General features: G+C 40.5%; 1 protein-coding gene across 2 annotated transcripts in view; it reads right to left on the reverse strand.

The window, feature by feature from the left end:
* Positions 1 to 24,102, reverse strand: part of SKAP2 (src kinase associated phosphoprotein 2) — a 1,551,387-nt gene extending 1,527,285 nt beyond the window's left edge. For both annotated transcript variants that reach the window (XM_044066788.1, XM_044066787.1), the window contains exon 1: positions 23,898 to 24,102. In XM_044066788.1, the coding sequence (XP_043922723.1) occupies positions 23,898 to 23,937 (40 nt within the window). In that variant the 5' untranslated portion in view covers positions 23,938 to 24,102. The remainder of the gene's footprint in view (positions 1 to 23,897) is intronic.
* Between the last annotated feature and the right edge of the window lie 871 nt (positions 24,103 to 24,973).

Raw genomic sequence — 24,973 nt, forward strand, 5'->3', positions numbered from 1 at the left:
TCTGAATGCCAGCAAAGAAGAAATTTGGAGAATCTGAAAGAAAATCATCCAGAAAAGGTCAAGAGAAAACAATGGATGAGAAGAATCCTGTACCTGTACAGCAAAAAGCATTTAAGTTTCATCTTTGGTTCAATAGAAGACTTCTACTAATTTATAGGAAAAATAAAACAAATATACTCAGAGATTATTAAAATAAATGAAACATTGTATGAATACATTAACTCAAATAACAAAAGACTGGAAAAAATAGAAGAAGATTTAACTAGTTACTCAGGTGAACTGATAAAACTGCAAAAAACAGAGGCCAAAAGAGGCCAAAATGAAGAAAAGTCTGGCTGAGTATGAGTCTTCTCAACAAGAGCGGTTTCAAAAAATAGTAGAGTTAGAAGACAGTGTATGCAGTAATACCTGATATTTTCTGCTGTACCCGAGAAACTGGTAGGAAAAGAATGAATTAATTTTATGAAAGCACAAACAAGCAACTGGACTGGTATTCCACAGCAGGATTTGTTGATAGAAAGGGCACATCAAGTGTATGCTCCAAATTTTGCAATGAGAAAGCAACCAAGACCTGTATTAGTAAAGATGCAATCATAACAGCATAAAGAGCTGATCCTGACAAAATTGTGGCACAAGGGAAAAGTATTAAAAATTAGAGTCAACAGAGTGATGATTGTTCAATGCATACCAGGCAGAAGAGAAGGGCATTTATCCCAGCAATCAGGGAATGTTGAGAGGCAGGTATGAGATTCAAGGTGTTGTATCCAGCTGTCTTCACAGCATTTTCCCTGTACAATCAAAGACATTTTTGATGAAGAACAGGCCAAGAAGGAAATAAAAAAGTTCATTCTTCTGACAATAAAGCTCATAGACAGAATTTGTCAGTAAAATCTTTTCCAATGTTCCAAAGGGGAAAAAAATGAGAGACAAGAAAAGCATAACAGCAGACTAGAAGAACCAGAAGTATCATAGGTTTGAACCAGAGTTAGGTATTCAGAGATGGGGATGATCAGGAAGAAAACCAGCGATACTGAAATCAGTAAATAAATAGCAGACATATTTGTGAATTATGGTTTTGCAAGAAAAAGTGACTGAAAGAAGTATGAACTTTTGCTGACTTTGTTAAACTTGTGGGAAGACTGCAAAGCATAAATCACACATTAGGTCATTAATGTTTAGGAGGACACTAATGGGGGAAAACAACTGTTTTACAATTTTTGTTTTTACTAGTATTTGTATAAAATATTTCATGATATAAACTGCATGTTATATTGTAAAGCAGTTTTGTGTAGTGTGCAGATAGGGGTATTTTAAATGGTGGGGGTGTCTTTTCAGTGACGCTTGTAGATGCTAAAGATATTAAAGTAAATAAGCAAGTATGTTTTTAGTTGCACAAAACACAGGATTCACTGTATAACAACAGAAGAAAGGCTGTATAGAAGCAAGTTTAAGTTAATATAACACTGTGATCTTGGGCTGCTGGGGTGAGGTGTAAAAGTGGACAGATTATATTCTATGTAGAATTGAGATGATAATTTCCCATACTTTTACAAAGGGTCATGTCTAGATTAATGCCCTTGGCTTAAGCTATAAACATTTTTGTAAGCAAATAGGTTTGAAAAATAAGATAAATTGATGAAAGCTATGAAGAATCCCAAGATTCATGCATCTGCAAATATATTAGCTTGGTGTTTCCCCCATTAGCAAATGTTCTCAGTGAAAGACTGGAAGTCTGCAGCTGAAGGCAGTTAGCCAGGGTGATTCTATACATTCTGTTCTGAGTGAAATTTACAAATATTCCTTCAGGCATCTGCAAGTTGTTAGCCTTTTCTTCTCACTACTGCTGACTACTTTTACTTAATAGTTCTGAGGATTTTTGCTGAAGGAAATGCAAAATTTTAAGGGGTAACTGAAAGCAGTTCAGTGAAAAATAAAGTTTCAACTTATGGAAAATAAATAAGGACTTGTAGCTGTTAAACATAAATACAATGCCAAATTCAGGAATAAACCCCTGTGGTGGAACTCTTGTATAAACAAACTGTACAATAAGTGGAAGAAATTCCTAGCCTGTAAAATCTTGGGAAATTCATTTAAAAAAGGGGTCACACAAAATTGATTCTAAAATTCTAACCACCATGTTACTTTAGTAAAAGAATTAGAATTCTCTGCTCAAAAAAAAAAAAGAAAAAAATTGTATTCAACCTTGGAGGAAAACCTGATGGTGATGTTTGCTAGTGAGACACTCAATAATGGGTGACTTATGTAGCGTGAAAAAAATGCATGATGAAATAGATCTTATTGTGCTTCAGGAAGTAATGCATATTTTCTAGTTGATCCCATCTAAAACTGCAAGTTGCAGCTTGCTGCAGCTGCAGGAGGAATATCACCGGTGCTCAAAACCAGGTTAAGACTAGCCTCACACTGAACACATCCATGGGTTTTTCTGTGGAAGAGGTGACACAAGCTGTCTCTGTACTGTGTCTAGATGCCTACCCAGAATGGAGACAAACAGACAGTGCCATCAGACTGTGAGACTTGAGTATCTGTGCCTCCTCATCATCATGATTAGCCACTGCATGAGTGCCAGCAGCTACCAGTTGTCCTGCCCAGCCTATACAGGTGTCACCATAGCAGTGTTCTATCCTGTGAATACACAACAAAAGATATAACACAGTGAACATGAGTATCTGTTCCAAAACTGTGCCTGTGTCATGGTAAGACATACCATACAACCCCACCCTATTTCATCTGCAGTCTTAATCAACCACAATTCATTAACATTAGCTTTGATCTTCAAGAAGTAAATACCAACGAGAAGTGGCCCAAAGACCATACCCTGGAGCATTCCAATAATGACAAATCTTTTAGAGGCTGTACAACCACCAACCCTTACTTCCTGCGTTTTGTGAGCCAATTTGCTATCCAGCAAATTACATAGGGATTAACATTTAGCTGGGAAGAGCTTGTCTATGATAGCCGAATGTGGGATGGTGTCAAAAACCTTTGCAAAATCCAGATAGGCAGTGTGCACTGATTTGCTCTAGTCCATTTCCTTAGTGACTTTTTCAAAAAAGTTAAGTATGCAGGACCTGCTCTGAACTGGGTTGGGTAGAGAGTCAGTAGGTCAACTCTATCCCTATTTACTAGTTCCATACTGATTCTTTTCATAGCCTCACAGATAAGGCTGGTCAGGCTTATAGGCTGTAATTACCTGGGTCTGTTGTAGCCCCAACTTTGTGCAAGAGAATGACTGTTGCTGTCCTCTATTCATCTAGCACAAAGCAAGTGTTAAGGCTAACAATGAGAGGTCTGACAATTCATGTTTCAAGCTAGCCAGCAGGCGGCCTGCTATTTATCTAGCCCCAAAGATGCAATATTCTTAGCCTTAGATAGTGCCTTGAAAATTTGCTCTTGGGAGATTTGAAAGTGGGGGGGGGGGTTAGATGTGTCTATTTGATCTGAGAATATCACAGAAGAGAAGGGATGAGGTTGGAGCTGAATTTGTCTGCTAGTAGATTGCTTACGTTCTCTGGGTCTGAGTATGTGATATCATTTACTACTAGCTCTTTGTAATACTAGGCACTGTTCTGACATTTCTAACATAGCAAAAAAAGGCTTTGTGGTTATCTATCAGCTGAGTAGCTATGTTTAACTCATATCTGACTTTAACTGATTTTATCAGGATTAAGACTTCCTTGTCTAGTTTAGCAACAGATTGTTTAGCTTCCTGAAAGCTAGTTATTTTTGCATGCAATGAGTTTTCTTTCTTTTATTGCAGAGCCCGTTTATATCAGGGTTCCACCATAAGGTTAATTTGGAATTTTGCGCTGTATTTCTGAGGGGTACAGATACATCTATGCAACTATTTATATGTGCACAGAACTTGGCAGGAAAGAATTCCACATAAGCAGTGGGATCATTGAGCAGGAAGGAGATTTTGAAATTAGGTCATTACGTAGTTTTAGTAGATTCGCCTTCGCATGCTCTCTGAATACTGAGATACTGGCGAATGCTTCTGGTTTCAGCCCTACAGTGAATGTGACTGATTTTGACTAAATGTGATCAAGGAGGAATTTAGAATAGGTGGGGAGCAGAGCTGCCCCACACTGGTAAGGACCAAGTCCAGAACTGTATCTCACCTGGTTGTGGTGCATACTAACTTGTCCAGGGAGTTTGCATTTATTAGGTCCAGAAATCTATACATGTTAGAGGATGTAGAAGTCTCCTGGTTGACGAGTGGATCGTAAGTCTCCTAGGAGAATGGTGTTTGGCTTAATACATAGGAACTCCATATTGGTTAGGTAGGTGACATGAGTCAAGGGGGCATAAAGAGGGTATTATAATTAGCTATGTTGTGATAAAGAATTTTGTTTACAGTAAGATGGACATGGAGGAGTTTCAAGTCCATCCATTGATGGGGTGCTTTCACCGGTCTTGAACCATGTCTCTCTGACAATGCATATGCCTACATTTTTCAGGGTAAGTAATACTTCTAACATTGTGCAATACCTTAATGTTACCTAATTCCATTCAGTTATGTTAAAACATTTAGAAAACTGACCTGAGTTTTCCTAAAAAAGGCACAATGGAAGTGGACAATGTTTTAGCCAATGTATGGAAGCCTGGGTGGGGGGTGCAGTGCATCCTTCCCAAAGTAGTTTGGTCTGTCTACCATTTTTTCACAAGCTGATACATATCGTACCCTCTTAGAATGACACCAGAATCTAAGACAATTGTTGAAGTAAATTATCTTTTGATCATATTGTGGCATCATTCTTTGTCAAGCATTTTTTGAGAGCTGTGTTCATCTCCCATCTAACTTTCTACTACTCTACATATTTACATTGCTCACCCTCTCCAGCACTTTCATGCAGTGTATGACAGGAGTATGATACCTCTATAGTATCCACAGCCCTAAATGCCCCTAGGATGCTTATTCTTCAGTCCTTTGGGATACACCTTCTGCTCCATGAGCTATGACTACCCTCAGGAGCCATTTCACTCATAACTCACTCAATATCTAGATTATATCTGCCATGACTTTATATAAGACTGATGCTTTCCTGGATTTCATTTTCCTTAGTGATATTCTTTTTCTCCAACAGGTTCTTCCTCTTTCATCATAGGCTATGTATGAGCAATACAGCTTCTGTGGGGTTAATCTGCCTGAAGGCATGAGGATATGGTTGGCAGACCAGCAGTCTTACACTGCTGAAGAGATGGGGAGAAATGTGGGCTTCTAGCTAGCTACCAGGTCGCAACTGAACAAGAAGGGGCCTTCAGCACTATACATGGGTATAAAAGGAACCATCTGGGCAGCTTAAACTATCAGAGCAGATTCCACAGGCAAACCAGGAAGCCACCAGTTCTAATATATGCATGGATCTTCAGGTTAATTGTTTTCATCAGAACCAAAGGAGACATGCACAGTAGCAATGTCCACTGAAACAAGGTGGGTACATATGTCACAGGTGACAGCAAGCAGGGGTAGCACTATAACGGTGGTGGGTTATCTGGAGACAAATGTGGCACCAAACTACCACAACAGTCTGTATCTTATACTGATGGAGAAGAAAGAGACCTTTGACAAGACAGAGATACAGCACTGGACTTGGTTACTGTTAGGCCTGCAGTAGTTAAAAGAGAGCAATACTTGCCCCAAATGGACCTTGAGAGGAATACCTGTTCAAGTGCTACTGACCAGAGTTTATTTATCCAAGGAAGGAGGGCAAGAGAACTGGCATGTGTCAGTGTTCAGTGATTTTCCAGCAGATGTTTTAATAGGGAATAATTATGATAAGACAATACCTTGTGCAAATGTGGTTACATGCACCCAGGCATGGAAACAGACAAATGTGGACGGCAATGGGGGGGGGGGGGGTTAAGAGACCCAGCTAGTGCCAACATCTTCAACCAAGACTGGTGATATGGCTGTTTCATGGTGGCTAGATAGGAGCTGCAAACTTGAATATGAGCTGCAGCTGTTGATAGGAACTCAGCTTCCCTTGGAAGGGATTACTTCAGAGAGTTATGCAGTAGTATCAAGCGCAAATATGAGGTACTACTCTCAAGAGATACTCAACTTGCTTTGGAGGGGGAGTCTGGGAGGGACACAAAGGAAGAGTCAAAACAGGCTCTGCTCTCAGAACCTACTTTACAGAACCTGAAGGAGGAGGCCAAGGAGGCTATTCATACTCAAGGACAGGGGAGTCCATATACTGGAGAAAACTTTTTTTGTACAAAGAATGAAGTTCTGAATGAGGGCTAGCAGAAGAAGAAGTGATACAGAAGCTCGAATTACCAAGGCCCTACCGAAGGACACTTCTGGCCATAGCACACAATATCTTCTTCATAGTCCATGATTTTTTTTTCTTTGACCATTTCAGTGTAAAGCATGCAAAAAATGGCTTATGCAGAATTTCTACTGGCCAGGTACTGTAGATGATGTGATGGGGTACTTCAATTTACATAGAGGGCTTGCAAGGCAGGAGATGGAAGCTAAAGCTGCTTTCATGCCTTTGACTATTATTGAGGAGCCATGTCTAAGAACAGCTATAGATACTGTGTGGCCTCTTAGTACCCCAAGTTCCACACATAAGAGGCATAACCCGCTGGTGGTGGCCTAGACACCCTAAGGACATGACTCTGTCCTCTGCTGAGGCAAAGAAGATAGTAAATGCTTTATTATACAATTTCAGCAAGCCAGGATTCACTAGGAGAATACAGACAGAGAGAGGTGCCAGTTTAATGTCAGAACTACTCATCAATTTGTCAAAGCATTGTGGGGTACAGCATTTAAGGACTACTCCCTACTGTCTACAGGCAAATGGTTTGATGCAGAGGTTGAACTAAAAAGACCATGTTAAGAGTATTTGCAGACCTGTTCAAGCAGGAGTGAGACCAGTACCTGCCACATCTCCTCTTTGCATACAAAGAAGTACAGAGAAATCCACAAGACTTTCACCCCTTGAGTTGCAGAATGGTCACAAGATGAGGAAGCATTTGGATTTAATATGCAATAAGTGTAAGGGTGACTGTCATTCCCACAAAGAATTTGTTATGGAATATGTCCTGCACTTCATGACCAGGCTTTTGGAGTTCATAGGGGTGGCAAAAGAGCACCTAGCACAAGTATGACAGCAGTAAAATGTCTGACATGACTGGACAGCCAGGGCAGAGAGCATTCCTTTGGGCATAAAGTGATAATGTTTACACCTGTTAGGCACAATAAACTACAGACAGCATGTGAGGGTCCTTTCACTATGGTGAGAAAGGCAAGTGATGTTAAAAACATGGCCCACTTCCCAGGCAAAAGGCAGAAGAACAAGCTCTACTGTGTTACTATGATGAAGCCTGAACATGAAAGACAGACAGTGGTAGTCAGTATCTGCAATTAATTACATGAGGAATCAAAGGGAGCTTTGGTGATACTTCCTCATTGAAGCTTGGCCTGATACAGCTATCTCCTACACAGGGTGAAGAGATCTGGAAAGCACTACAAGACTTTGTGGACATGTTTAGTGGTAAGGTGAAGTGTACCCAACTGATAATGCTTCATGTGGACACAGGGTCACAGAGGCCCATGAAAAACAGATCTTACAGGATGCCTGAGCAGGTTAAGCCAACCCTGAGAGTGGAACTGGAATAGATTTTTTTGAATTGGGGGGGGTGATTTAGGAGCCAATTGTCCCTGGGCCTTGTTGGTGGTGCTTGTGGCAAAGACCAAATGGCAACAGCGGGTTTCATGTAGACTACAGGAAACCTGAACAGTGACACAGAATCAGATTCTTAACATCATACCCAAGATATAATGACTTATAGCAGCTGGGAAGGGTTAACAGCCTAACTAATACTGACGTGTGCAAGAATCACTGCCAGGTACTCCGGACAACTGCAGTAAGGAAAAGTCAGCTTTTTTGCCCCCCCTTTTTTGTTATACAAGTTCAATAGCATGCCCTTTGGGATGAAGGAGAACTTGGCAACTTTCTAGAGATTATCAGAATGCATCCTAGCATGACCTGAGGACTACGGACTTGCATACCCAGATGATACTGCAATGTACAGCTGATTCTGACAAGAACATGTCCAATATGTTAGGCATACTAAACTAGGCAAGGTTAACTATTAAGGCCAGCAAGTATCAGGTAAGAATGGCAGAAGTGTCTAACATAGAGTGAATGGTGGTAAGATTCTTCCAGACTCCACCAAGGTAGAGGCCATTCCAGCATGGCCTACCTCTGTTACTAAGAAGCAGGTGAGGGGTTTCCCAGGGACAATGGGATACTCTAGGAGGTGTATTCCCAACTGTAACACAATAGCAACTCCCCTTACAAACTCAAACCTGTGAGCAGACACTCAAAATTCTTAAAGAGGGCTTGAGTGGACTCCTTGTGCTAGCCATTCAACCCTCACCACAAATCAGGAATTTATTGTGCTGCAGGCTGATGCTTCATAACATAGGGGTGGGGATGGCGGTGGAGCTGTACTTACCCAGGTTCCCTAAAAGAGAAAGACACACCCTACTATGCATCTGAAATGCAGACTTTGGACACTGTGGGAATCGTATGAATCTGCATGAAAGGGGTGTATGGGCATACTGTGGGCTCTACAAAATCTTCAATCATACCAGTACAACAGAAAGTTCACCGTGATTACAGACAATGATCTTTTAAAGTTGTTACACTAGAACAGTGGGCAGAATGAAAATCTTATTACATGGAGTTTCTCACTGAAGTCATATAACATGACTACCTAGCACATGACTGGAACTGCTAATGTCAATGCAGATTGTCAAGAACGGGAACACGTTAATTTATCAGAAAGAACACCTTCATCAAAAAAAATGTTTGTGAGTATGTCTCAAGAAAACTTGCCTAAGGTCTAAATCGAAAAGAAGAGGTGATAAGCTTCTGGTGTCATTCTAAGGGAATCCACTGTCTGTCTTCCTGGGATGACATGATCGACAGACCACAATGCTTTGTCAGAGATGGCCTGCACCTGTCACCCTTGGGATTCCAGATACTGGCTAAGGCTCTTGCCACCCCTACAGTGCCTTTTATAGGCAAGGTTCGAATGACAAATTCACCACCGTAACAGGTACAAGCAAGCAAGCAAAATCTGAGGGTAATGCTACTCAATGTTAGAAGTCTAAACCTCAAAATGCATTCACTCAAGGCACTCCTTAAAATGGAGAACACTGACATCTGCGCAGTGACAGAGACCTGGTTCAAGGCTCCAGAGAGCACCCCTGCATTACCAGGCTATAATTCATACCACATCTTTGGGCCACCTAAGCTGGACCGAAACATTAAAGGTGAAGGCATGTCCATATTCATTAAGGATGTCCACACCTCCAGGCTAGTTGCTCAGCACAATGCATCCGAGATTATCCAAGTGCAACTAACTCTGGGCAAGACTGCATTCCAAATTGTAACTTGCTACAGATCCCCAACATGCTCCAGGATTCCCACTCCTCATTTCTTGATACACTGAAAAATATTAGGGTACAACCCAACACCCTAATAATGGGCGATTTCAACTACCCCACTATTAACTGGGAAAACAACTCATGTACCAACTTTTTTGCTCAACGTTTTCTGGAATTCATAAATTCCAAAGCCTTGGATCAACTTATCCACACCCCCACCAGGGGCAGCAATATCCTAGACCTGGTCATTACTAACATGGGCGACTGGTGTTCCACACCAGAGGTCAATTCCTCATTGGTCAGATCCGACCACAGGCTAATCACCCTAGACATCCACATCCTGCCCCAACCCCCCATTAGGGAAACCACCATAAAATAATTCTCCAAAGCCAACTTCACGATTCTTAAGATAGAAGTACCAAACTTCACGAAACCCATGCAGACGGACAATACAGGTACAACTGATGAATCCTACACAAATGCACTTTATAAGCAGTTACACAAGTGGATGGCTTGTGGTATCCCTAACAGACCCAAGATGCTATCCTCCAAAAAGAGGAAGCCAATCTGGTGGTCCCCTGCCATAAACAAACTCTACAACAGAAGAAAGAAACTGTTGCAAAAAAGAGTAAAATCCCATGACTGGGGGAACTCCCTAGTCAGCCTCAGTAAGAAGCTGAGATCCTTCATAAAATCCTCCAAAGCTAGTTATGAAAACAAAATCGCCACCGATTCTAAAGAGAACCACAGAGCATTCTATAGCTATGTCAAGAATCTCTATGGCAACACTCAGATCTTCTCAGAGTTACAGCACAATGGCACAAAATATACAGAACCAACTGATATTTCCAACATCCTGGCAGATAGGTTCAGTGCTAACTTTACCACCCCCACCCCACCCCCTAAAAGGGCCCATCTCTATACCAGAAGAATGCAAAGTTCCTGTAATCACGGCTACACAGGTAAAAACCACACTCTCCAAAGCCAAGAACACAGCATCCATGGGACCTGACAACATCTCAGGCTGTGTTCTACACACACTACAGAATGAACTGGCACCCCACCTAAGCATCATGTTCAAACATAGCCTCACCTCAGGCTTTGTGCCCACTGAATGGCACACAGCGATGGTTATCCCACTCCACAAAGGGGGAGCCACCACAGACCCAGGGAACTACCACTCCATTAGCTTAACGAGCCTGGTCTGCAAGGCATGGAACGTATCATCATGGAACTTATAAACAAAGACATTGGTAATCTCCAAACTCTGGACCCCACCCAGTTTGTGTTTGTAAAAGGCAGGTCATGTCTCCTAAACCTGACAGACTTCTTTGAAGCAGTCACCAAAGCCATAGACGAGGGTAAGGTGGTTCACACAGCCTATCTAGATCTCACCAAGGTTTTTGACATCATCCCCCATGCTAGAATTATAGTTAAACTCACTAAACTAGGTATAAATCCATATGTCACAAGATGGGTTGACAACTGGCTCACTGACAGAACCCACACTGTGAAAGTAGCAGACTCCAAATCCGACTTCAGACCAGTGACAAGTAGAGTACCACAGGGTTCAGTCATGGGTCCTCTCCTGTTTGGTATCGACTTTTCTGAAGTGCAGACTAACATAGAAGGTCTTTGGATGATGAAATTCGCAGATGACTGCAAACTAGGAGCTATAATTGAAACTCCTAACGATGTGGACATCCTACAAAAAGACCTCACTGAGACAGATGCCTGGTGTCAAAGCCATGGCCTCAAGCTCAGTGCCAAAGAGTGCACTGTCATCCCCTTTGGTAAAAACTCTGTACCCATGAGCTACCACATAGGTGGTAGTCTACTTAACACCGAAAATGTGAAAAGAAAACTTAGGACACGGGTGGACAGTAGTCTCTCCTTTGATAATCATATTGCCACAGTAGTTATGAAATCTTTCTATATGGCAGACCTCATCACAAAAGGTTTCTCATCCAGGAAATAAGAGGTCATTGTTCCCCTCTACTCGTCACTCATTAGACCCATTATAGAGTACAATGGCCCTTTTGGTATGTACCGCACAAGACATCTACAACAACTGGAAAGGCCGCAGAAATACCTCACAAAGAGGATTACCAGCCTCAAACAGATGCCCTACGCAGACCATCTCAAAAAACTCTAGCTTTACTCTGTCGCATATCGCCTACTCAGAGGCAATCTCTGCCTAACATACAAAGCTATGTCAAACCCAGAGCTGTTGGACATGCTCCACTTAAAGAAATCCCAATCCCTCCAAGCTACATGCTCTAGGGACCTAAACCTTGTCACTACAATAAACAAAACATGCTGGAGGGATAGATTCCTGCCCCAGAGACTTCCCTTACTCTGGAACAAACTACCTATCTATATCAAACAAAGCTCCTCATTAGCACTCTTCATGAAAAATCTTGATGATTGGATGGGAAATAAGATTACCTCTGTGGCTCTGCTCGACAGAGGCACAAGACAGGGTACCTTTTTGGCTAGGCTTATATAGGCCCTAGGGCCAATAGCCTAGTACCTACCTATAAACCTATAAATCTTAGATTAAATATGCCAATGTTTTCTGAGACATAACATAACAGATTTTTAAGATACAATTAAGACTTGAAAAGCCTGCAGGTAAACTAAAATTATGTTATTTTAATATGCAGTGTGTATGTTTTTTAATGGCAGGAAAATATGTGAAAATGTGTGACTTTTTCCACAAAATGCAAATACATGAAAATTGCAAATGAAAACCATAACTCCCTCCTGAGAATGCCAGCAATTACACAGTAAGTATCATGCCCTGTGTTTATAACATATATGACTTTTCCTAGGCTAGAAAGCTAGGACCATAAGAAAGCAATTAGACAATTCTATTAAGAAGACAGCTGACCAGGAGCAAGTCAATGGCTAAGTGAATGTGAAATCCTGCTTGATTGTATCAGTGGTTTCTCTATGAAAAATACATAAACCACACAAGTGAATACAGAGCAGAGAGAGGAGAACTACTACCATGCAAACCTGTGAGCTTGTTCTGTGCGGTGTTGTCTCTGCCTGAAATGTTCTAAATATTCAGTTTGTCTTACAATTCAGTAATTCTTTTATATGAGAATAGCTTTGCAAAAGTTAACTGTAAAAGGAGGCATTTCTAGTGATCTATTTTTTAAAAGAAGTATTTTCTGTTTCCACTTGCATTTCTGTATCTCTGAATGTTTAGCTGTTAATTGCAATGCTTAACTCATTCTATCACTTTTAAGCAGTTTGTTGTTTTTTTACTTACTTATTAACTGATAAGAGGCTGTTTGTGGCTTACTAGTGACAGGCTGCTGGCTTCCACATCTAATCTGACAGAATGCTCTGTGGCACACTATCATGTGCATTTATAATTATTTAGTTTATTAAGAGGAGAAAACTGCACCTTTGAGGTCCCCAAACTTATAATCCAGGGTGTTGGCAATTTACTACCTTAGACCAAAACAGAAGGCTGTAGCACTGAAGACGATAACCAGCCTTCCCTAGAAATTAAAGTGAGAGTGAGAAAGAGAGTGAGACTGTGTACGTATGCAAGATTTTATAAAAATGTAGTTACAAAGGGTGTGAGAGAGACTATGTGCTATGCTATGTGCATGCATGTAATAGTTGATTCAAAGTGCAACTACTACGAGCAAGTGAGCACTGGAGGGCACTAAAACTCCTTGACAGCTGTTAGAAAGGGTTATGTGGAGCTAGGCCAAAAACTCTGCTCAGTGTGTGTTCAGTACATAGCCTACCTGTGGATGGTGAAGACCCATATCTACGGCAGCAGTGCATATTACCTGCGTATTGTAAAGGTCAAGCTGCACTTAGTGAATTGTTTACTGATTCATATTTCTGTGTTTTTTAAATATTTTAATCTGCTTGGTAGTATCAGTATGAACTGAAAGACCATACCCTTGATGGCCATCAGATTTAAGATTTTTACTTTACTTTAGATAAAAACATTAAGATTTAACAGTAGCCAGTGGAGCAGATCACAGGGCTGTAGTCCTTATTCACTGCATTTACCCTTTACTCTGGTTGAATCCCACCACTGCCACACCCTTCTTTCTGCTACTATCTTATACTTTATAGCAGCAATAAATGGACAATTTCTAGTATGCAGCTATACTCTATAAAAACAGGCATAGGGATAACCCGAAAAACAAAACTGCCTGGTGGAACCACAACATTAACAAACTTTAAAAGGAAAAGCAATCTAGCCAAAACTCAAAAGAGCGACACACACCTGGCTACAGCCACCATCGTTAAAATAAATAAAGCAACTCAGTAATTTAATTAAAACCACCAAAGTCAAGTTTGAGGCAAAAACAGCCACCCAAGCAAAAGAAAACCATAATGTTTTCTTTAGCTATGTTTGCAACCTCAATGTTCTGAGCTGAACTGAAAGTTCAACTGCTGAATCCTACACTATGGCACTGTATGAGCACATCCACTCATGCATGAATCGTGCCATCCCAAATAGAACCAAAATGCTCTCATCCAAAAAAAGGAAGCCAATCGGGTGGTCCCCTGCCATAAACAAACTTTACAACAAAAGGAAGAAACTTTTGCAGAAAAGAGGAAAATCCCAGGATGCAAAAAACTCCCTTACTAGCCTCAGTAAGAAACTGAGATGCCTCATAAAATCCTCCAAAGCTAGTTATGAAAATAAAATTGCCAAAGATTCCAAAGACAACCACAAAGCATTCTATAATTATGTCAAGAATCTAAATGGCAATGCTCAGATCTGCTCTGAGCTAAAACAGAATGGCATTAAATATACTGATCCGAAGGATATTGCCAATATCCTGGCAGATCGATTCAGTGCCAACTTCACTTCACTCTCACTCCCTAAATGGCCCATCTCAATACCGGAAGATTGCCAAATTCCAGTAATAACGGCCACACAGGTACAAAACGCACTCTCTAAAGCCAAGAATACAGCATCCATGGGACCAGATGACATCCCGGGCTGTGTACTACATGAACTACAATATGAACTGGCACCTCACCTAAGTGTCATGTTTAATCATAGCCTCACCTCAGGTTTTGTGCCCACTGAGTGGCGCAGAGCTACAGTTATCCCAATCCACAAGGGGGGATCCACCTTGGATCCCGGAAACTACCGTCCCATCAGTCTGACAAGCCTTATCTGCAAGGCCATGGAGCGTATTATCATGGAACTTATAAACAAAGACATTGGCAACCTTCAAACACTGGACCCCACCCAGTTTGGGTTTGTGAAGGGCCGATCTTGTTTCCTGAACCTGATTGACTTCTTTGAATCAGTCTCCAGAGCCATGGACAAGGGTAAGGTGGTCCACACAGCCTATCTAGACCTTGCCAAGGCCTTTGACACCATCCCCACTCTGGAATCATAGATAAACTTACTAAGTTGGGCATTAATCCCTATGTCACCCAATGGGTTGCTAAATGGCTTACTGATAGAACCCACACTGTAAAAGTAGCCGACTCCAAATCCAGCTCCAGACAAGTGACAAGTGGAGTACCTCAGGGTTCAGTCCTGGGGTCGCTCTTGTTTGGCATCTACTTCTCTGAAGTACAGGTCAACACTAAGGGACTCTGGCTAACAAAGTTTGCAGATGACTGCAAACTGGGAGCCATTATTGAATCCCCAAATGATGTGGATACTCTACAAAAGGGCCTTACAGAAACAGATGCTTGGTGCCAGAGCCATGGGCTCAAGCTCAATGCCAAGAAATGTATTGTTATCCCTTTGGGAAAAAACATGTATCCATGAATTACCATATAGGTGGCAGTACACTAAACACAGAAAGTGTGATAAGAGACTTAGGGACACAGGTGGACAGTGGTCTCACCTTCGATAACCACATCGCCACAACAGTCAGGAAATCCTTCTATGTGGCACACCTCATCACGAAGGGCTTTTCATCCAGAAAAAAGGAGGTCATTGTCCCACTGTACTCATCCCTCATTAGTCCCATTATAGAATACAACGCCCCATTTGGTATGTACCTCTCAAGACATCTGCAACAACTGGAAAGGCCTCAGAAATACCTCACTAAAAGAATCACAGGCCTAAAGCAGATGCCCTACGCTGACCGCCTTAAAAAACTCCAGCTATACTCTGTCGCATATCGTCTACTCAGAGGCAATCTCTGTTTAACAAATAAGGCCATATCAAACCCAGAGCTGTTGGACATGCTACACTTAAAGAAATCCCAATCCCTCAGAGCTACACGCTCCAGGGATCTAAACCTTGTCATCACAATAAACAAAACATGCTGGAGGGATAGGTTCCTGACCCAGAGACTCCCCAGACTCTGGAATAGATTGCCCATACATGTCAAGCAGAGTGCCTCTTTGGACCTCTTCAAGAGGAACCTTGACGATTGGATGGGAGAAAGGAAATTCACCCCAGGGATCACGTCAGTCGCCCTGCTAGACAGGGGTCCAGGAAAGTAAATAATGTGGGAAGAAATAGCCAGGGAATTGTTATGGCTAGGCTTGTATAGGCCCTAGGGCTGATAGCCTAGTACCAACCTATGAACCTATGAACCTGATTATGAAAGGCACCACATACAACATAGCTGAAGGCAAATAAAACCTACTAGCTAATAAATTCAGCTCCAGCTTCACTCCTTCATCCCCTATTATCTCACAAGAAATTTCAGTAACAGATATCCCCCAAGTCTTCACACAGGAGCAAGTCCTGAAAGCTCTGTCAAAGGCCAGGAATACTGCATCAATGAGCCCTGGCAATATCCCAGGATGCATCTTAAATGGCATGAAGCATGATTTACCTACTTATTTATTTATTTGTTTAAATTTGTTTACTTCGGTAGAACACTGATCAAATAATGACTAACTACAAGCTCAGCCATCATTATATCATAATGTAACAAAACAATGTACAGCATAAAAAAATAATGGTTTACACTTACCAGTCAGCACAATCTGACAAACATATATATATATATATATATATATATATATATATATATATATATATACACACAGAGGTGCAAACACACACATATAAATATATATGTATATATAATCCAACAGTTGAATAATTACCGACCTGCAAGTCTGACAAGCCTCAGCTGTAAGGCCATGGAAAGACTAATCATGGAATTAAATCAGTAAGGAGACAGGGAAGTGTCAAACACTGTATAAAGGTCAAGGTTTTTGCCTCATAAACACAAGGTACAAGGTTTGATTCTGACCTCAGGTTATTGGCTAGGCTTAAAATGGTCCTTCAGGGCGGTTAGCTTAGTATTCACCTCTGAACCTGCATTATAAAACTATGAACTGCCCCAGTTTGGGTTTGTCTTATTCATCCTAGTGGACATCTTCAAAAAGGTCACCAAAGCAATGGACGAAGGCAAGATGATGTATACCACACACCTAAACCTGGCCAGTGCTTTGTACATAATACTTCACTCAGGCATAGTGGATAAGTTTACTCATCTAACAATAAACCCCTATGTCACCCACTGGACTGTCAACTGTCTCACAGATAGGACTCAGGAGGTCAAGATAGAGGAAGCTAACTCTACAAAATGGCCAGTCACCAGTGGAGTAAAACAAGGCTCAGTGCTGGGACCTCTCCTGTTTAGCATCTACTGCTGTGAAGTAAAAACAAACCCCAATGGTCTCTAGCTGACAAATTATGCAGATGACACTGATGACTGCAAGTTAGAAGCAGTCACTGAATCGCCAAATGACTCAGCAGGTCAAGGCAGAGGAAGTTACCTCCACAAAATGACCAGTCACCAGTGGGAGTCCCACAGGGCTCAGTGCTGGAACCTCTCCTGTTTAGCATCTACTTCTCTGAAGTAAAAGCAAACACCAAGGGTCTCTAGTTGACAAATTATGCAGATGACACTGATGACTGCAAGTTAGAAGCAGTCACTGAGTCACCAAATGGCTCAGCTTCTGCAGGAATGCCTGTCCCAAACAAATAACTGGTGAAAGAGCCATGGACTAAAGTTAATGCCAAAAAGTGCATTACTGTATCCTTTGGGAAATCCAGCCGACAATATGCACCTAAGAGTTGACCCTGTAGTTCAGGATTTGAGAACATACGTGTATGGTGACCTAACATTTGGCCAACATGTATCCACAATGGTAAGAAAGTCCTTCTATACTGCACAGCTTATAAGCAAAGGGGTAGCTTCCAGGTTCGGGGATGTCATTGTCCTCCTTTACTCTGTCTTAATTTGGCCAGTCATTCAGTATAATGCCCCATTTGGCATGTTATCTGGCAAGGCACATGCAACAATTCAAATGCCCACGGAGGTTCTTAACAAAGAGAATACAGGGCCTAAAACATATGCCACAAATGAACCATCTTAAAGCATTTTTCACTGTATTTGGTAACCTACAAACTGCTGAGAGAAGACATGTGTCTGGCTTATAAGGCATCCTCTGACCAAATACTGATGGATCTACTGCAGATTTGCAAGTCAAATGGTATCAGAAATTCCCATTCCAAGGACCTAAACCTCTTCTGCAAGTTAAACAGAACAGTCTGAAGATATATGTACATCTCTCAGAGCGTATCACTACTCTGGAACATGCTCCTCATCCATGTAATGCAAACTGCATTCCTGTCCATATTCAAGTGTAACCTGGATCTATGGATAGGAATGCGGAAATTTACCCCAGGACTGTCCCCTATACTATGTATGAGTACAGGCAGCAACTAAATGCTTTTTCCTACAATATGGCCCTATAAATACTCAATGCCATAGCAGTAAGCACTATTTCTCCTAGAACTAATCACTATTCTATAATAACCTAGGACTGCCAGCAGCCAATAGCCCCCTATCCCCACTCCCATACTAGTGCAGACTCTCATTGAATATCTTGCTCAACAGTTCCTATTGTTTTTTTAATACTATCTTCTCTCACTCCCTCCTGCTATCAGCCCCTTGCTTAGCTACCTGTCTTGGTAATTATTTAACTGGCCACAAGGTGGCACCTTACCACTAGCCTATTTGCTCCTCATTGACTTATTTCTAACCTCACTTATACCTTACTTAATTGTCTTTTAAACAGAGTCTTTTTCTCTGACCTGTTCGTTTTTCACCCTCCCCTCCCTGACCTTGCTATACCATACTTCTACCACACTCTAGTACCCCAACTCTGTATATCTCCATAGGTTAGACTTTTATACCATTTATACTTTCTCTCTCTCTCTCTGACCTACCTGCTGTTTCCTCCACTCCATAGATTGTTTTCTGCACTAAACCACTCTCTTGTGTCTTCCCGCTCCGTTCGCCCTTCGGGCTCACTCTGCTCCCATACCCTGCCCCCAATTTCCACCCACCCCCAGCATCTCTACACTTATACCCTCATAAACACACCCCCTTTTCCTTAAACCAATCATAACATCACTAGCATCCACACCCTAATTTTTTTTATCTCCACTCCCCTCTAGAATAATCTCCTCCCACTCTCACCTGCCTAATCTTCCGAACGTCAATCCCTATTCTCCTCCAAAACCTACTATACACTCCTCTGCCATGTCTTACCAACACCAATTTTTACTAGTACTATCACTCCTAACTACTCTCACCTCTACCTACCTCTTAACCTCCTATGAACAACCCCTCTTTTTTACTTTTACCATCCCTTCCAAACAAACTCTAACATCTCCTCCAGCTCTATCTACAAGCTATCTCAATGCCATCTACAAAACCAGTTACTTTCAAGCTAAATATCACCATCTTATTCATATTAAATACTCTATTCTTAACAACAGAAAATCATTTGACTACCACTGCAAAACTCCACAATACTACAACCTTATATTACTCCACTCCTTAATAGATGGAGACATTCACCCCAACCCCAGCCCAAACCCTCCCCCACCATCCTCTAACTGGAACCAATACAAAACAATCCCTTCACCATCAACCAAACCCTCCAAATCACTCTCAATAGCCCATCTAAACATACGTAGCATTTGCAACAAAATACCACAAATTCATGGTCTTCTAGATGCTCAGCAGTTCGACATCCTCTGCTTAACAGAAACATGGCTCAAACCCACAATAAAAGATAATGAAATTATCCCCCCAGGCTATAGTATCCTTCGACAAGACCGCTTAAATAAAAAAGGTGGAGGGGTAGCAATTCTCTATAAAACTGGACTTCAAATTAGCAAAATAATTTATAACCTACCATCAGACAACAATGTAGAAATAATTATTTCTAAATTGCAGCTTAACTCTCATAAAACAGTTAACATTATCTACACCTATCTTCCCCCAGGTAAAAATCATACTATACTAGAAGACTTATTAAACTGGCTTTCTTTAAATCTCCCCCAAGAAACAATACTATTAGGAGACTTTAATATTGACTGGAATTTATGTAACCGCACTAATCCATCCACCCTTATTAACCTGCATGGCTTCTCTCAAGCTATAAGCTCCCCAACTAGAACAAATAAACTTAAAAATAAAGAAAGCATCCTTGATTAGATACTAACAAAATAGTCCACAGCAAAAATATACAACAGGAACTCTCCCAGATGACCTTAGCGACCACTCTCTAATATATATTATCAAACATAAAACAAGTTTTACTATCCCTACTTCAGTCAGAACAGCCCGTAGCAAAAAACATTTTGACCATATACTGTTTCAAACCGAACTTAAGCAATGCAACTGGTCACCTCTTAAGTCTCTCCCTATAAATGAAGCAGTTAATTACTTCAATACCACTTTCCTGACAATCCTAGAACATCATGCCCCAATGCGATCCATAAGAATGAAAACTAAAACAGCCCAATGGCTCTCAAACAATACTAGGAAACTAATCCTTAGTAGAAATAAATCTTGGGCAAAATGGCGTACCACAAAGAATACAATTGATCACCAAATTTTTAGACAACAAAGAAACATGACAAAAAAAGCTATTCTACAAGATAAAAAGAACTTTTATACACAACTACAACAATCATCCCTTCAACAACCACAAAAATTCTGGACTGCTATTAACACACTATTATCCCCTGGCAAAGTAGCCACGCCAAATCCACTAGGTTCTAACCCTGACTGCCCAATACAAACAGCTAATGCCTTTAATACTTTCTTTACTTCTGCTATACTAAATCTAGCAAATCAACAAAACCCTGATACCTCCAAATTACCTACTCCAAGCTCCATTCCTCCCCCCTTCCACCTCGAACCTATACCCACCGCCTATATCTCTTCCTTGTTTCAAAAATTAAAATCTACTACCCCCTCAGCTGATAAATTACCAGCAGAATACCTCCAAATAGGTGCCAATGCCATTGCCTACCCCATCTCCATACTGATCAACAGAACCGTAAAAGAAGGCACTATCCCATCTATCTGGAAAATTTCACACATTATTCCTCTTTATAAAGGTGGTGACTCCATTGAGTTTTCCAACTTTCGCCCCATAGCTTTACTATCTCCACTCGCAAAAATAATGGAGAAATGCATCCACAAACAATTACTAAACCACCTACTCTGCTATAATCTCCTAGCTAACTGTCAACATGGTCTTCGGCCATTCCACAGTACTACCACAGCCTTGCTATCCTTTACTAACTGTATCAACAAAAATCGCAACGAAAATATTCTTTCTTCAGCATTCTTTGTAGACCTGTCTAAAGCCTTTGACATGGTCAATCATCAACTCCTCCTCCATTGTTTGAAGTCCCTCTGTCTAGACAATCCTGCTATAAACTGGTTTACATCCTATCTAGAAAATCGAAAACAAGCAGTTCTCTGGCAAAACCATCTTTCAGACCTCCTCCCCACCTCCATAGGTGTCCCACAGGGTTCTATTTTAGGTCCACTACTGTTTTCCATTTTCATAAATGACCCTCATCTCGCTACTCCACATTCAACCTGCATTCAATATGCAGATGACACAACCATCATTTGTTCTGGCTCATCCCAAACTGAACTTCATTTATTCACACAAAAAGCCTTCGCCACTATAGAGCAATGGTTCTCTAACCACTGTCTCCTCCTTAACCCAAAAAAAAAAAAAAACTTTTGCTTTTTACACCTACTCACTTGTCTCCCTCTCTTCATTTCACACTCACATCCAGCAATGGTACCCTTATCTCTCCAGACCCCACCACCAAACTCCTAGGAATTATAATTGTCAATCAACTAAAATTTGACACTCACATAAACACAACAATAAAATATACTAACAGAAAACTCGGATCTCTCTATAGAATCAAATCTTTCCTGACACCAGAAGCCAGAACCACAATAGCTAGAATCCACTTAATCTCTACCCTATTATATGCTTCCCCCATATACACCAATCTTTCTAAGCATAATCTTAACAAACTAGCTACATCATATAACAACATTGCCAGATTTGCTACAAACTCTCCATACAGGACTCATCACTGTCTGAATCTTAAACAACTAGGCTGGCTTGAATTACCTCACCTAATACAATTTAACCAACTTACAATCGCCCACAAAGCCCTATACCATCCCGACAACACTCCAATGCTCTCTACCCTCATAAGACCATACAATAACCTGAGGAATCTACGCTCCTCTAATAGAATGCTGATTCATACTTCCTTATCAAATAACTTAGCAGGAGACACCATATTCTCTAATTCAGTTGGCAAAATATGGAATCTCCTACCACAAGACCTTACAACGCTAACCTCACTCCCACTATTTAAAACTAACCTAAAACTTTTCCTCTCTAACCACTGGCTATGCTCTTGCAACAACCCTGACTAAACTTTTTTTTCTCTATTTATTTGATTTTTAAACTAACCTTTCCTTCTTAATTCTTAACTCTGTCACTCCTGAGTACTACTCACCATGCTTGATTGTACTAGTCACTTTTTATACAGTCATTTTTCTAAATTTTACTTAATCTGATGCTGTAATACTCTAAGTGCCTTTCTCAAATCTTTCTACTTTTTTTAGTCTTTTTTAAACTATTTTTAAATTTTATATTAGATGTTTCTGCATGTTTACAGTGTGTTTATTATTTAGTATGATGTTACTGGAGCTTTTCTCCCTGGGCCTCCACTGAAAATGGACATGTATCCAGTTGGCCTAGCCCAGTCAACAAATGTAAAATAAAATAAATAAAAATAAATATTCTATGGGTTTTACAGAATTATAGACCTTGGAATAATCTGTTGGCGTAAAATGGTCCCCAAGGGCAATTAGCTGAGTAGTCATCTATGAAGAATGCATACAATCATACTTCTCAACTGTCCAGATTTTCACAGAATGTCCAGATTTTTGGCTCATATTTTTGGTCTGTTCCTCATACAATTTGATGTTTTCAGGGAAATCACTGTGATGATCTGAGGATTTAAGTCACTAAATAATGGCATACATTTGCGTTTAAGAAAATGTTTTTTTTTAAAACAACCCGTTTCTCTAGCAACCTTCTAAGTTTATAAGAGCAATATATAAAATATGTTCCTATTTTTGGGCCTCTGTTCCCCCATTTTGTCAGGCTTTGTCCACATTTCTGCACTAAGAGGTTGAAAGCTATGTATACAATACTAAAACTACACAAACTATTCTTACAGTACATCTGCAAAGGACGCGGTGGGGCAAACTTTTTTGCTCAAGAATTCTGAGCAAAGCCAAATAAAGGGGGGGGGGGTTCACAACCAGATACAATTTTAAAGGGGGGGGGTCACAACCAGATACAATTTGTACATATTGGTCTAGTTCACTTACAAAGTAAACAAACCAGGTGCATCAACGTATATTTTTCTAAAGTATAAGAATTAAGAAATACTAACATATCTGGCATTATTGACAGACGGCAATCCTCAGTGATTTTTCCACAACAATCTTAACATTAACAGGAGAAGGGCAAACGTGAGGGAAGATTTTTGAAGATGCTACGGATGAAATGGAAAAAGGGAATTTTCTTCAGAACTTCTGCATGTCTAATTCTAGAAATTATAGAGGAAGTCACTAACTGCTGCATTAGCTACAAATGAAATTATTAGGCGGCACTTAATTTCCGCACAAGAAATGTTGAACATATATATATACTTGGCTAAAACCAGGTGTCCCAAGAGACCCAGACACACAACTCCACAGATCACTTAGCAATCCAAAGTATAAAGGGGGAATCCACAATACTGAATTATGTGCAATATTTATTGTAACGAAAATTAATTTTCCATGCAAAAGTTAGCATCACTACAGAAAAAATCAGTCATTTTACAGTAAACGGAAACAGAAACGTCTGGCTGTCTTCTTAAATAGGGCAATTCTCACATCATTTTACATTATAAATCTTTCAAAAAGCTTTCTATTTCCTATGTTCAACCTGCTACTAGTTTTACGATCACCGCGATTATACATACTTCCTCCTCGGCCCTCCACTCAGAAAAAAAGCTAACAAAACCTGACTAACTGTGCAGTCAGTGCACAGTATAAATTTTTAACAAACAACTGATTACCTGCTAAAAGGTTCTTAACGTCCTCTGGGATGGTATGCATTTTCTGTTTACTAAATAGCACTTGGGTGTGAACTTCTGAAGGAAAATAGTCCAAAAGAAATGAGGAAACTATACCCCAACAGCGTTATAGTAAATTAAAACTACACATAGAACCAACAGTACACGGAACCTTCTCTTTTCTGCAAATTATTCTTCCTTATTGACAAGCACTTCCTGTTTTGCAGCATGCTGCATATTTCTATTTTTCTATTGGCTGACTACTTCAAACCGTGCTGAAACCACTGGTAGCCGTTCTGCCCTTTTTTTCTTGTAGTTTATCATATTTCTTCCCTCTAAGGTGTATGTAGTTGACAAAAGGATGCCATCACGCTAAACTTCATTTTATTGTTGACAGTGTCAAGATGTGTAAATCGGAGGATCAGTTGTGATACGGCAAACCTAGCGAGCCTATCCCAACAAAACAAACGTTGCTGTTATGAGAGACACTTGCCCTGGATGTCGCCTCCAGATCTAAAATGTGCGGCATGACTAGTCCCAATTCTTGAACTGAACATTGCGCACTTGAATTAATGCTCTGTTAAACTTTGACATATATAGTTGATTATGGGATAATTGGGGACTCTGATAATAATGAGAATGCATATTGTGCAGGTCTACAGGCATAACTTTCAACTAGCCCTAATTTCGACTCACATTTTAGATATGCCCCTCCCTTGATTCCTCCTAAAACTGGTAACTTTTGGAGAAAAAGTGGTGAATTGCACTTAATAAATAATGCCAATAATTAAGAGTTACAAACTTTTTTTACTTAAGTAGATGTATAGTAATTCACATCCACTTATTCTGTCAATGTCTTAAGTTCATAGTATTAATATTTTGTGTCCCTGGTTATTTTCAGATTTTTTACTGATTCTGTTGAGATTTGTCCTCGATTACTTGAGCTATGTCTATGTGTGTTCACCCAGACTTATTTAAAAAACTGTTTACTGTGTTTTTGAATGATATGGTTGCATAAGAGTTGGTCACATAGTTGGTGCAGAGGTAAGGGTTGCAAGCAGTAATCTCTTATTGTATGG

Source organism: Protopterus annectens, chromosome 3.part1 (assembly GCF_019279795.1).
Source record: "Protopterus annectens isolate FY-2018-M chromosome 3.part1, PAN1.0, whole genome shotgun sequence".
Classification (NCBI taxonomy): Eukaryota; Metazoa; Chordata; order Ceratodontiformes; family Protopteridae; genus Protopterus; species Protopterus annectens.